We start from the raw sequence: 13614 nt of genomic DNA, 5'->3' as shown, positions 1-13614 counted from the left end.
CAAACCTCCTGAAGAGCAGCTCCCACAAGTGGGCACAGCATGTTGGTGTGGAGTGATGACCTGTGCATCTAGTAGATACGATATTTTACTATGTTAGATAATGATGACATGGGAAGGAACACAAAGCAAAGACTACAGGCGGTGGAACTTCCACTCAGTCCCAAGCAGCACTAGCCTGGGGCAACATCAGCTTCAGAAACCTGCGGACCCCTCAACTCCGCCTTCTCTCCTCCCACTTTCTGTTCCGGAGTCCTGTCCCGCCCCGCCGCTTCAGTTTCCTCTCCTCCTCTTGCTCCTCCTACTCCCTCCTCTTTGCCCGCCCACCTTTCAGACTTCCCTCTTATAGGAAATCGAAAGTGAAATAGAAAACTGGCGGCCATCTGCTGAGGCCCCCGGAAAGGTGAGTGAACCTGGCTGGACCGAGGTACCCCTGCCCCCGCTGACAAGCCTCTTCTAACAGTATCCACGCCTAGAGCCTTCAGTCTGTTCTCCTTTCTCCGCAGCCGGGCTCATTCAGCCTAAGCCCAGCAGTTCTCCCCGAGCTGGCCGGTCTGCCTAGGAGGAGGCCGGGCTGTGAATGTGACTTCCAAGTCACCTGGAAGGAGCTAGGGCTTCCCTACTGCTGGCACCTACCGGAGCTGGGATGAGGGGCCAAATGAAGCTGGTTGAACCAGAACAGAAACCTAGCTGGGAGGGTGGTTCAGAGGAGCCCGGTGTGGGGTAGATCTGCAGTCTTTGAGACTCCCATCGCCAGAAGTCCCATTCTGGAGGAGAGAGGGAGCAGAGTTGTTTAGGATGTTAGAGATTTATGGGTCTATGCCCTGGTGGAAATGAAGATAACAGGTTCAGGGGTAGCTGAGAGAAGAGCCCAGGGAGTGCTGACTACTTGGTTACAGTGTGTGTGTGTTGTGTGTGAGAACATATACATACATAGACAGATATGTATACGTATATGCACCTACAAATATATGCATACAGGTATACATATATGTTTATAAGGATATAAATATTCTTATGTATATATTCATATTATAGTGAACCGATGGCCTGAGATGGGAGACGGTGGACGGGAAAAGCCTGGGCACTGAGGGTTTAAGCAGAAATGGACATGATGAAAGTGGAATTCTAAACAGCTTTCTCTCTGAGGTTCCCAACAATTTTCACTATCTCTTTTGGGGATTCAGTTCCCCTTCTGTGTGACTGAATCGAGGGTCCACGTTGTGGAGGAGAAACTCTGGTTGTTTAGGTTAATGTTCTTGTCCTGTCATGTTTTAGCTCCCTCCAATTCACTCTCCCTCATGTTTCCCTTTGAATTATTCTGTTTTTCTCATACGACCTTTCTGTCTCCCTTCCTTTTCTCCTCTCTTCACTTACTAGGTCACCACAAGGTCTCCACAGTGCTGCCGAATAGGAACATTCCCCCTAATGGCCTCAGCAACGCCCTTGGCAATGATGTGGGAGGAGGTCACATGTCCTATCTGCCTAGATCCCACAGTGGAGCCTGTGAGCATCGAATGTGGCCACAGCTTCTGCCACGAGTGCATCTCTCAGGTTGGGAAAGATGGAGGCAACTACTGTCCTGTGTGCCGGAAAAAATTCCTGTGCAGGAACTTCCGGCCCAATCGCCAGCTAGCCAACCTGGTGAACAACCTAAAACAAATCAGCCAGAATGCCAAGGAAGGCACACAGAGGGAGCAATGTGAGGTGCATGGAGAGAAACTTCACTTATTCTGTGAGAAAGATGGGAAGACCCTTTGTTGGGTATGTTCCCAGTCTCGGAAACACCGTGACCACCCCATGGTCCCTATTGAGGAGGCAGCTCGGGAGTACCAGGTGAGGCCTTGGCACGTAGGCATGAACAGGTAGAAAGGAGATGAGGCCCTGATGAGTACTTTGTTCCCTATAGCTGGAGATGGGAGAGAGTCACCTTTGGAGGTGAGGGATTGGAGAAAGGAAGGGTGTTCCCCACCTTTTATCTCTAATTTAAGGTTCAACATAACCTTCTCATTCCCCAGGAGCAGAGGAGATGCTGTGGGAAAACGGTGCAAGGATCATGTTTCCTTGTGGCTTCCTGGTTGATTAGGAATGAGTAGTGCCCCTACTCCTGCCACCCCAGCAGAGCGGCTCTATTTCATAAGAAACATGAGGCTTTTTCCAAAGTCTTCCCATCCACAGAATTCCTACCCCAATCAGACTCTAGTCCTCCCTCCTCCTCTGCACTCAGGCTTTTCTAAAAACCAGTATGATCTTCTCCCACCTCACCCCACCCCACCCTACTTCCTGGTCTGGTTGGGCATTAACCTGCTATCTTTCTCTGCAGGAGAAGCTCCAGATGACATTACAGAAACTGAGAAAAGAGCAAGAGTTAGCTGAGAAGTTGGAAGTGGACGTTGCCACGAAGAGAACAGCCTGGAAGGCAAGAGTCACATCCCAAAGAGAATTTTAGATCAGAAGCCTAGGCAGGGTACCGGTCCTGGCCTCAAGAAAGCCCTAACACAGCTATGCCTGTCTGAGGAGTGATAGTGTCAGCCTATCTCACTCTTCAAAAATCAGCAGTCCTCTAGGTCTCCTTATAAAGGGGCATAAAAAGTATGGAGCTCAAAGAGTGCTCCCAATCAGACAGAAGATTGAGAAACTTGTGAGATATAAACCTAAAAGCAGCAAATGAACAGGACAAACAAGCAAAGACTCATGGACATGGACAATAGACCAGAGGGGAGGGGGGAGCTAGATTGGGTAAAAGGGGTCAAATATGTGGTGACAGAAAGAAATTAACTAGGCGGTGAACACACAATGCAATATATATATATATACACCTTACTGTTGATTTGTACACCTGAAACTTACTGGATTTCGTTAAGCAATGCCACCATAATAAATTGAAAAGAAGACAGAGAGAAGGTGCTGAGGGACATGCCATACCCTCAAGTTCTTGTTTCTTGAGCAGAGTCTTAGGAGATGCCCACACCATGGTGTCTGGGACAGAGGTATCCCAGGAGAGGTGGCCAGTGGCTAGGCCTGTCAGGAAGTGACAAAAGCTCTGAGGAACAGACATAAGAGAGCCACCAAAGCCTGAGGTAGGAAAACTAGTCTGACTAGGTGGTTGCTTGACCATGTCCAGATCACTGGTTCAAAGTAGAATGGAGAATTAAAGCTTGTTCTGCACTGGTGAATTGGAAGTGGGGCAGGTCTAGGATGGAGAGGAGTGGCAGGAACTCATGACCTATAGGTCCCAGAAGAGGAAGATTTGGAACCAGAAAAGGGCGAACCAGTCTGTGGCAGCAAAAGGGGTCATCTGTGTCATCATGTGACCCTCCAAACACTAACATGAGAGGGCAAGCAAAGAGTTATCACAAAGACCTTCTTTCCCCAGGACTTAAGAATGATGACGTGAGCCTGTCTTTGTGAGGTTGTTCAGGGGGGATGGGTGTTACCACCATCTCAGTAATTCACTGAAATATGAAGACAAAAGGATACATTTGGTGACTAGGTTTTGAAAGGGGTTGAAAGTCTCTGATAACATGTGCTGATGCATCTGTGGTTGTAGGGCAGTTACAAAGCACACCCCTACCAATCCCATTCTCCTCTTAGTTCTAGAAGCCTTCCCCACCAACTTCCCTAGCAAAATTGTGTGTGTGTGTGTATTCCCAGAAAGAGCCAGAGTGTTGAGTCTACAGAGAATAGAAGTAGGTGTGGATACTTCCATTCCCAAAGCTTGGGAGATTTTGATAAAAACCATCTCTCTCTTTTCATTGACACCAAAGAGGAAGGTGGAGACACAGAAATTGAGGATTCACACAGAGTTTGAGCAGCAGAAAAACTTCCTGGCTGAAGAGGAACAGAGGCAACTGCAGAAGCTGGAGGAAGATGAGAGAGAACAACTGAGAATCCTGGGGGAGACAGAGGTGGATCTGGGCCAGCGCAACCAGGTCTTGCAGGAGCTGATCTCAGAGTTGGAGAGGAGGAGTCGGGGCTCAGCGCTGGAACTGCTGCAGGTGAGACAGGGAAGAGGCTCACACTCTGAATTCAGGGAGGAATTTTAAAAAGCTAGAGCACTCTAGGGCTACCAATCAGATCAAGTGGAAACCCAGTCCCTTGAATTTTCTTAAATAAACTAGAATTTGGACACATGAGTGGTTTGCATTCAAGGCATGGAAAGGTACAGATTTAAGAGACAATATTCCATGCAGCAGTTTTTTTAAATGAACACCCCCCATAAGTGCCTACTCTAACATGTACCAGGTTCAGGACCTTGAGAAAGATCCGTAATCTTTCTGAGCATCAAGTTTCTCATATGGTAAATGGATATTGTAATATTACATATCTCAAAGAATTTTCATTTGGATTCAATGAGAGAATCCACTAAGGCTCTTCGATGATTGTCTAGCCATGGGAAGATTTTCATAAATAACTGAAAATTAAGAGACAGTAGCTCAGCCCAGCCCTGTAACCAAGTCTTTCATAACTCTAGGTTAAGTCATTTTTCCTGTCATAGATCTAATTTCTCCATTTGTAAAACAAGGGGGAGGGAGTGGAGTAAGTGACAAGGATTTCCCCAAACTTTAGTCATAAATGTATCATCTTTATACTCTTTGCTACTTCTGTGAACTACTTAAGTGATGTAACATGTCATTTTTCTTTAAAATTCCCTCTTTTACCAGAATAAATTTAGCTTAAAAGGAAATTGGTCCTAACCAAGGTAGCCAAGAAATCATGTGTTGATGTGTTACTGATATTTTTTCCTAATTTATTTCATAACAGTGATAATAATAACTACATATTCAGTAGCACATATTACATGCCAAGCATTTAATCCCTTGTGTCAGTGTGATGAAGTGGGTGCTACTATTATCCCCATTTCAAAGATGAGAAAACTAAGGTACAGAGTTGTTAAGAGACTTAGTGAGAAACTAAAGATAAATAACTTGACAAAGTTCATCCAAATAGTAAGAGAAGTAAGATTAAAATAAGTACATAACTTTTTTTTAATTCACCAATGTGTATTCTACTTTAAATGATCTCACATCCACCAATGATATGTTTGTCTCACTTTTAGACACTAGGGAATAGATGGTCTCAAAAGTCCCTTCTACTGTAACATTCTACAGTTCTAGTACCACACCTTTTCACTGTCTCTCATTCAGATGTGGTCATGTAGCCATTTCTTTCTGGTTTGTGAAAAAATTTAAAAAAAAAAAAGCTGACTTGATTGGCTTCACTTGGCAAGCTCTCATCTTCCCGTTATCTTGCTTCAGCCCAACATTGAGCCAGGCATCTAATGCACTTTTGACTGGGCCTAGAAGCCTGCCAGTCCCCAGATAAGGGCTCCCAACCCCTGCAACAGAATATTCTTGGGTGATTTTATTTCACCTACATTAACTACAGCACAGGACAGAACTTTAATCAGCCTTTTCTCTCCAAACAAATGAGACAGAACAGTTTCTTTGCATCCTGATTTGTTTATTTCCCTATGACTGTCTCTTGCCCCTTTCCACTCTTCCCAAGAATCTGGTCTTTCTAATTTGTTTTCTGAATCAGAGTATTTAAACTGATCATCCTTCTCTTAGCTATAGGTCAAACATAGGCTTCTGGTTATTCTAAAAGCGTCCATATATCACTTCTGCTCCAGGTTGGTCAGAAGTGTCTTTTGAGCCATAGCCCAGAGGAATGGCACAGAGCAGTGTGGACCTCAGGGTCCTGTGGACATTTCATCACCCACAGGACTGAAGTCTCAGTGGTAAACCAGTGATTCTAGAAATTACTCTCTGTCTCTTTTCTCCTCAGGAGGTGAAAAGTGTCCTGGAAAGGTAAGGAGAGGTTTTCTTTGTTAGGGGAGAGGGTGGAAGGAAGCATATATACCTGTGAAAAAAAATTATTGAGTTAGAAAAACATGCACTTTCCCCATCCTCCTCTCTATTCTCAAAGATCCAGTCCTCCATAAAATATTTTCTGGTCTCAGAAGTCTAATCAATGGACATCTCAATTGGTGAGTTGCCCAAGGTAACTAAACTGTAGCATCACCAAATGAAGCCCTGACAAACAAGGAAATTCTGAGAAGTTCTGAATCTACAGCCTGCTGGGGCTCCTTTTTTTAAAAAAAAAAAAAAATGCAAGACTCCTGAGGAAATGATTCAGTGTATATCAGTACCCTGCCTGTAAAATGAAATAGAATGTACTTGTGTGATGACCTCAGGCTCAGAGTGGAGATACAGGTTATCCACATGCTGTAGAGGCCCATGTAACCAGGATGGCCTGGATAGGAACTAAATCCTGCCTTCTTTTGCCTCCCACCCCCAGGGATCCTAACACAAGATGTTTGTAAATTATCAGCCATCCACAAGGGAGGTTATAGCATGGGGGTGGGTAGGGGGACAGGAGTTGGAGATGGAGTCTCTAATTCTGTTTCTCCCAGGAGTGAGTCCTGGAATATGAAAGAGCTGAACATCACCTCCCCAGACCTGAGGAGTGTGTGCCATGTGCCAGGGCTGAAGAGGATGCTGAGGACATGTGGAGGTGAGGAGAGTGCCAGGAGTGTGGGACTGGGCTGCTGAGCAGCAGAATAGGATAACAAGAGTGCAGAGTATGTCCCAGGGTCCAGGAGAGATGTCAGGTTGGATGGAATAGATGAACAGGGATGGAGCTAGGGAAGGTGGTTCCCTCAAAAGTCAGGGCAAGGGCTAGAGGGTCGCTTCCTCACACAGTGAGACTGAGGGTCACCGCCTGGTCCTCACCCCACCCCCTCCAGACACAGGGTTAGTGACTCCCCACATCTCCCAGCCTGACTGTCCTCTCTCTGCAGTACACATTACTCTGGATCCACACACAGCCAATCCGTTGCTCATCCTTTCAGAGGATCGGAAACAAGCGAAGCTTGGAGACACCCAGCAAGAGATGCCTGAAAATGAGGAGAGATTTGATACTTATCCCATAGTCCTGGGTGCCCAGTGCTTCGAATCTGGAAAATTTTACTGGGAGGTAGATGTGACAGGAAAGGAAGCCTGGGACCTGGGAGTTTGTGAAGACTCTGTGAAGAGAAAGGGGCATTTTTTGCTCAGCCCCCAAAATGGCTTCTGGACAATTTGGCTGTGGAACAAACAAAAATATGAGGCTGGCACCTGCCCCCAGACTCCCCTCTACCTTCCTGTGCCTCCATCCCAAATTGGGATCTTCCTGGACTATGACGCCCACACTGTCTCCTTCTATAATATCACTGACCATGGCTCCCTCATCTACACCTTCTCTGAATGTGCCTTCACTGGACCCCTCCGGCCCTTCTTCAATCTTGGATTCAATGATGGAGGAAGAAATTCCGCCCCTCTGACCCTCTGCCCACTGAGGATGGGGTGGTAGGGGTCCACTGACTATTGATGTCTCTCTCTGGATACTGTTAACTCCCCCACCCTCATTGGTACCTCTTCTCAGCCACTAACCCTGCTTTATTTTCCCATGAACTAAACCACCTCTGCCTCTGTAGAGGTGTCAGGATACCAACGAGCAGACTGGCAAGGAGGTCACTGAAAGTCTGTGTCAAATGACCTTCAATATCAATATTTCTGCCCCAGATTGCTTTATGATTTCCTCCATGAAAGAAACTATATTTGGTCCAGACTCATCTGGATCAACCAAAACATGTTTCTGCCTTCTTTATGTGAATCAAGTTTTGTTTTTTTCTCTCCACACATAGGACTGGTCAGATCTCTATTATATATCTTACATGGTTTATGAAAAATCTTCCTACATAAATTAGGCCTCAATCTATCTTATTCATTCAAGCCTTGTTCTCATACACATCTGGGATAATCTTCCCAACATACACAGATCTCAGCGTTAAGTGGCTCCACCCTGCTGGTAGAAAAGAGCCACACTCATTAAAGGAAGGCTGAATTATGCATGCTTTAGATTGCCAAGTTAAATATCCAGCCTGCTGTGCTTCCCCATTCCTACCTTTATCTCCCAACCACATCTTGTTGATAATAGAGTTGGTTAAAGGGCATATCAACCTAAATAGAATGTATGATGGTTTTTTGATATATCAATTTAACTAGGCTATAAGTCCATAGTTTTTTAATCAAACACTAGAGGTTGCTGTGAAGGTATTTTGTAGATGTCATTAAAGGCCATAATCATTTGACTTTAAGGGAGATTATCTTCAGTAAACTGGGTGGGCCTAATTCAATCAGGTGAAAGACCTTAAGGGTAGAATTAAGGCTTCCCTAAAGAAGATATTCCATCTATGAATGGAGTTCCAGCTTGCGATTCCTGAGAACCTGCCCTGTGCATTAAGGACTTGCCTTACCAGCACCCATAAATGCCTAAGTGAATTCCTTGCAATAAATCTCAAAATTCATCTCTTACTAGCCCTGTTTCTCCAATTGAACCTTGACTGGTATGAAAGTCAGGAGCGAGATAACAGCACGCCTGTTGACAACGAACACTTTCTTGAGTTTAAGCTTTTAAGGTTGGAACAAATGAAGCTCTACACCTGAGCGATAGTAGGCTATGAGGAAAAGTTAAATGGAGCTATGGAAACATGGAGAGCTTCCTAGAAATTCAGAAAAGATGTTCTAAAGGTGCCTGCCCGAGTTGACCATGAAGAATAAGTAAGAGTTTGCCGAGTCAAGTCATCTGAGGAGGGAAAAACAAGAGTAAAATCACAGAGATCTTAAAATAGTTTGGAGGAAAATTGTAATGATTCAGGGTTACCATAGCAAAGAGGACATGGTACAAAATGCTAGGAAATAATGTCAGGCAGTGAAATAACAGCCAAACCATTAAGGGCTTTGAGTACTAGTCTAAGGAGTTTAGAATTTATGCTGAAGCAGTAAAAGCAACTGAAGGATTTGTAGTGAGAGAATGACATGGTAAAGTTAGCATTTTAGTTACCTCTCTCTTGCTCTGTCATGTAAGATGAATAGGAAAGGGAGGAAGCAGGTTGGAGAATGGAGACAGGTCAGTTAGGAGGTTTTCTGTGCCAGGGGCTGTGTGTGCATTATCTCAGTCACCATGGTGTGAGATAACTATTTTTCTCTTTTTCCTGATAGGAGAGCAAACAGCTTAGAAGTTTAACTAGGTCTCCTGCTAAGGTCACCTGGCTGGTAAATGGTGGTGCTAGAATTGAGATACAACATTCTTCAAATCACCATGTTTCCCTACTCCTCCTTGCCCCCTTCATCAGGTGATGTAATGTGGTCTGTGTGGTGATTCCTAACTCCTGACTCAAAGACTAAAATAAAAAATCTGTTGTTTATTCCCTTAACCTCCCCACCCTCATTCTGCCACCTACAATTTTATTTATATTTTAATCATCTTTTCCTTCTTCCTCCTATTCAAGGCTTAGCCCTCCATAAGTGCACTGGACCTCAATCTTCTCTTTAACTACCTCTTCCCATTAATCTGTCACTCTAGAATTTCAGACTCTCCCTCTCTATTGGCTCCTTCTTCTTAGTGTGTATATATGTTCAGGTGTCTCTTGCCCCTTCATCTCTCCTTTTGCCACCCTCTTAATCTTTGCCCAAAGCTATTGTACACTAAAACTTTCTTCTCTAAAATAGTCTGTTATATCATGATTGCCAAATCCGTTACTTTTCATTTCTTATTATTAGTAATCTCCAATTTTTATTATTATACTCCTTTGTCTTGATAATTGCATTAAATACTGTTATTAATTATTTCTAATCATTGCACCAAACCTATGAAACTGAAAGTGTCACTAGTTCATGCATGAAGAAACTGACTAAGATAAATAATTGCCCAAAGTCAAATAACCTGTTAGTAGCTAAGCTGATACTTGAATCCAAGATTATTAGTGTCAAAGCTTTAAAAACTTCATCTTGTTATATCGATTACCTAAACCACCTTTCTTTGGCTTCCTCCCCATTCCACACTAATTCTCCTATTAATTCTACAACATCTAAGACATGTAAGACAATATAATATAGGGGAAATGATATAGGCTTTAGAATCAGACCTACCTGGATTCAGTTCCAGCTCTGCCTACTACAAATCCTTATATACGCAGACACACACAAACTTCCATTCAGATGTATATTTTCACACACATTTATTTATAAAGATACCAAACATATATTCATTCAGACAAATTTTGATGACAATTTATACACTAACACACATTTTCACAATTCACACAAACAGTGCTTCACTGTGAGCATGCACACACATATTTTAAACTTTCTCTCAGTTATATACCCACCCAACTCCACACACAGCCATTCCCTTAACCTCCCCACCCCAGTCAAACTCACTCTCACGGAGATAGGACTTATCTAAGTCATAAATTTACCTATCTTCATTCAGGGTACTGATACTCCTCTCATTAAATCGGTTTCCTCGGGGAGGTAGAGTTTCCCAAGGTTATTCCACTCATCTCTGCCTCCAGCTTTACAGTCCCCTTACCCATGCCAGAAAAGGGGACTCTCATAGAAATATTATTCATGGGACAATACCCCTGCTTCACCAGTTCCACTCTTGATTTGTCCAAACATAAGTCAGAGATATAAAATGTCAATGCTGGTTGGCACTTCATACTGGGGGTCAACAAACTGAAGCCTGCAGGCCAAATCCTGATTTCCACCTACTTTTGTAAATAAAATTTTATTGGAACACAGTCATTCCTAGTTATTTACATAATGTCTATAACAATTGCTTTCACGGGACAGAGATGAGTAGTTGCAACAGAGACTGTGTTCAAAGCTTTAAATATTTACTTTTGCCCTATACAAAAAAGTTTGCCAACTACTGCTTTAGAATAATCTTGTCATATAACTTATTATGTACAAAGGCCACAGAAGGAAAAGCAATTTTCCTAATGTCACAGAGGAAGTGAGTTAAAAAATTTCTTGCCTCTCATTCCTCTAATATTTCCACTATGCCACAAAGCTTCTGCAGAAACATTTGGTCTGTCCTCTCTGACTCCGAGCTCAAGAAATGGAGGATTCCAAATATAGCCTTTATTGGGTGACCAAATGATTAAGGCACTCCGTCATTGTTCCCTATATCTCTCATCAATAAACTTAGTGTTTCCTGTCTCCTTTATCCCCACACTCAATCACACCCCACCCCTCATGCCCAAGGGCCCACCAAGGCACCAAGCTAATCCTAGTCAGTAACAACCTACATCTCTCCTCACCTCAAACTGTCCATCACAGCCATCAGGAACCACAGACTGTAGCCATGCCCCTTCCTGGATGGTAGGGTGTTCCCACAACCAGACTTTGTATAATGGCCGGAGTACCATGCTGGAGGAAAAAATGCAAGGAAAATTATTCTATCTCTGAGTATCTTCGGGGACAATGGGCTTATGAGCCAACCTCATCACATTCTGGAAAAGGCAAAACTGGAGACAGTAAATAAATCAATGGTTTCTAGGAGTTAGGGGAAGAGCAAGGGAGACATAAACAGGGGGTACACAGGGGATTTTTAGGGCATTGACAATACTCTGTATTATAATGATGGATACATGTCATTATACATTTTTAAAAACCCATAGAACTTTACAACACAAAGAGTGTACCCTAATGTAAGCTATAGATTTTCATTAATAATAATGTATCAGTATCGGTTCTTTAATTGTAACAAATGTACCACACTAATTCAAGATGCAAATAATAGGGGAACTCTAAGTGAGGAAGGAGGGACGGGGGAAGGATGTATATGGGATCTCTCTGTACTTTCCACTCAATTTTTCTATAAACCTAAAACTGCTCTAAAAATATCTAATTTTTTCTATTTATTGGGGTAACATTGGTAAATACAATTATGTAATTTTCAGGTATACATTATAACTTGACATCTGTATATTCTGTTGTGTGTTTACCACTCAAAGTCTAGTTTCCTTCAGCTACCATATATTTGATCCCCTTTACCCACTTCACCCTGCCCCTACCCCCTATTTTGACCCTCTGTATCCCTTCTACATTTCCCCTCCTCCCCCACCCCCTACCCTCTGGTAACCACTAGTCTATAGTCCATGTCCGTGAGTCTCTGTTTATTTGTCCTGTTCATGAAAATATCTAATTTTTAAATGCAATCTTTGAAATAAAAAAAAATTAAAACTCAGTAGATTGGTTAAATAGCTTATTAGATAGAGCCAAAGAGATCATTAGACTTGAAGATAGATTAGAATAATGTATCCCAATGTGATACAAAGAAACAAAGACACAAAGTATTAAAGAGAGATTAAATGACTTGTATGATAAAGATAGACTATAGAACTTTTAAAAAGAATATCTTAAATTTATAAGATGCACAACTGGACTACACTTATCAGTTAGAATTCAAACATTATCAGATATAAAAGCAAAAAATTCAGTTTTCTGTGGTTTAAGGGACATCGACCCAAACCATATGGGCACAAAATACTTGGGAGTAAAGAATATAAAATGATTTACTAAGAAAACACTCACCAATGAAAAACACAGGAAAATATACTTAGGTAGCTATATTCATAATCAACTAAACAGTATATGGACAATATCAAAATTGTCAATTGTCATGTTTAGGAGATTACCTGTTCTAGAGCAAAAATACAAGAGTTATAAGAAACTGGTACATAATAATTATTTTGAGGAATTTAATACTTTTCCCAATAATTACTGAATCATTTTTTAATTGGCATATATATAGAAGGTTTGAACAGTACAACTAATAAGCTGTTGTATCTAGTATTTAATTAATACTACATATTAGAAAATTTGCACCATTTTTATTGCATAACAAGCATCTTATTTAATCTTACAGAAAGTTAATTTATCACATGTGTAGAAAGATGTAGTCATAAAAGACTGAAAAACATACTAAAATTTCACAATTATGCCTGTTTTCTGATATTGTCATTGAAGTTTGTTTTCTTTATTTTGTCTATTTCTGTTTATTAACATTAGTTCTTAGACAATTAAATATTTAAAAGTATACATAAAAAAACTAAAAGAAAATCTAAGAATAATAATCAAATCTGAGGTTGAAGAAAACAGTCTTAAGATTAAAACAATAAAACCTACAAAGGAAAGAAAAAGATGAATTTGAACATACTTTGTATAGCTCTTTAAGTAAAACAAAAGATAACCAAACCAATCAAAGAAAATTACGAAAATTATAACCTGAGAAAATATTTTCAATAAATATTAACACCTTAGGGAAGCTATATATCCTCTCTGTGCCTCAAATTACATGTCTAGGAAATGGAAATAATAGACACAATAATGAGTCTGATGTAGAAATAAGGTACGAAATAAGCTTTGCACAAGTTCAATAAATGGTCTTTACTATTAATCCACAAAGAAATACAATGCCCAATAAGCACAATAAAAATTGTTCAATGTGTCTATTAACTAAATTAACTCAAGTTAAAGGACAATAAGTTAATTTTACCCTATCATATAGCAAGTTTTTCTAAATAGACTACTTACTAAATGTTAGTAAGGATGCATATGTTTTGGCACTTTTATGTATTTATGACAAGTGTGAAAATTAATAATAACTTTTCTAGATGCAATTTTCCAGTGTGCCAGAGTAGCCTAAAATTTTCATTCCCCTGCCTTAGTAATTCTTCTTTAAAGCTAAAATCACACAAAGCTTAATACAGACACACACATGACA

At 41.5% G+C, this 13614-nt stretch overlaps 1 protein-coding gene across 1 annotated transcript; it reads left to right on the top strand.

Annotated features, from left to right (window-relative positions):
* The first annotated feature begins 314 nt into the window (after window positions 1–314).
* On the top strand, window positions 315–8354 carry TRIM21 (tripartite motif containing 21). The gene is made up of 7 exons (XM_011377444.2): window positions 315–400; window positions 1378–1833; window positions 2321–2416; window positions 3765–3995; window positions 5785–5807; window positions 6413–6513; window positions 6800–8354. The coding sequence occupies exons 2-7, from the start codon at window positions 1426–1428 to the stop codon at window positions 7348–7350; spliced, it is 1410 nt and encodes a 469-aa protein (XP_011375746.1). The 5' UTR covers window positions 315–400; window positions 1378–1425; the 3' UTR covers window positions 7351–8354.
* Window positions 8355–13614: the final 5260 nt, after the last annotated feature.

This window comes from Pteropus vampyrus, unplaced genomic scaffold (assembly GCF_000151845.1).
Source record: "Pteropus vampyrus isolate Shadow unplaced genomic scaffold, Pvam_2.0 Scaffold311, whole genome shotgun sequence".
Classification (NCBI taxonomy): domain Eukaryota; kingdom Metazoa; phylum Chordata; class Mammalia; order Chiroptera; family Pteropodidae; genus Pteropus; species Pteropus vampyrus.
The sequence above is the reverse complement of the archived record's forward strand: the minus strand, read 5'-3'. Positions and strand labels throughout refer to the sequence as shown.

What these genes read in the sequence shown, in the direction of transcription:
- TRIM21 (XM_011377444.2), top strand. Translation starts at nt 1,426, where the DNA reads ATGGCCTCAGCAACGCCCTTGGCAATGATGTGGGAGGAGGTCACATGT. An exon ending in CAGCGCTGGAACTGCTGCAG is followed by an intron (nt 3,996 to 5,784) that starts GTGAGACAGGGA and finishes TTTTCTCCTCAG; the next exon opens with GAGGTGAAAAGTGTCCTGGA. An exon ending in GATGCTGAGGACATGTGGAG is followed by an intron (nt 6,514 to 6,799) that starts GTGAGGAGAGTG and finishes CTCTCTCTGCAG; the next exon opens with TACACATTACTCTGGATCCA.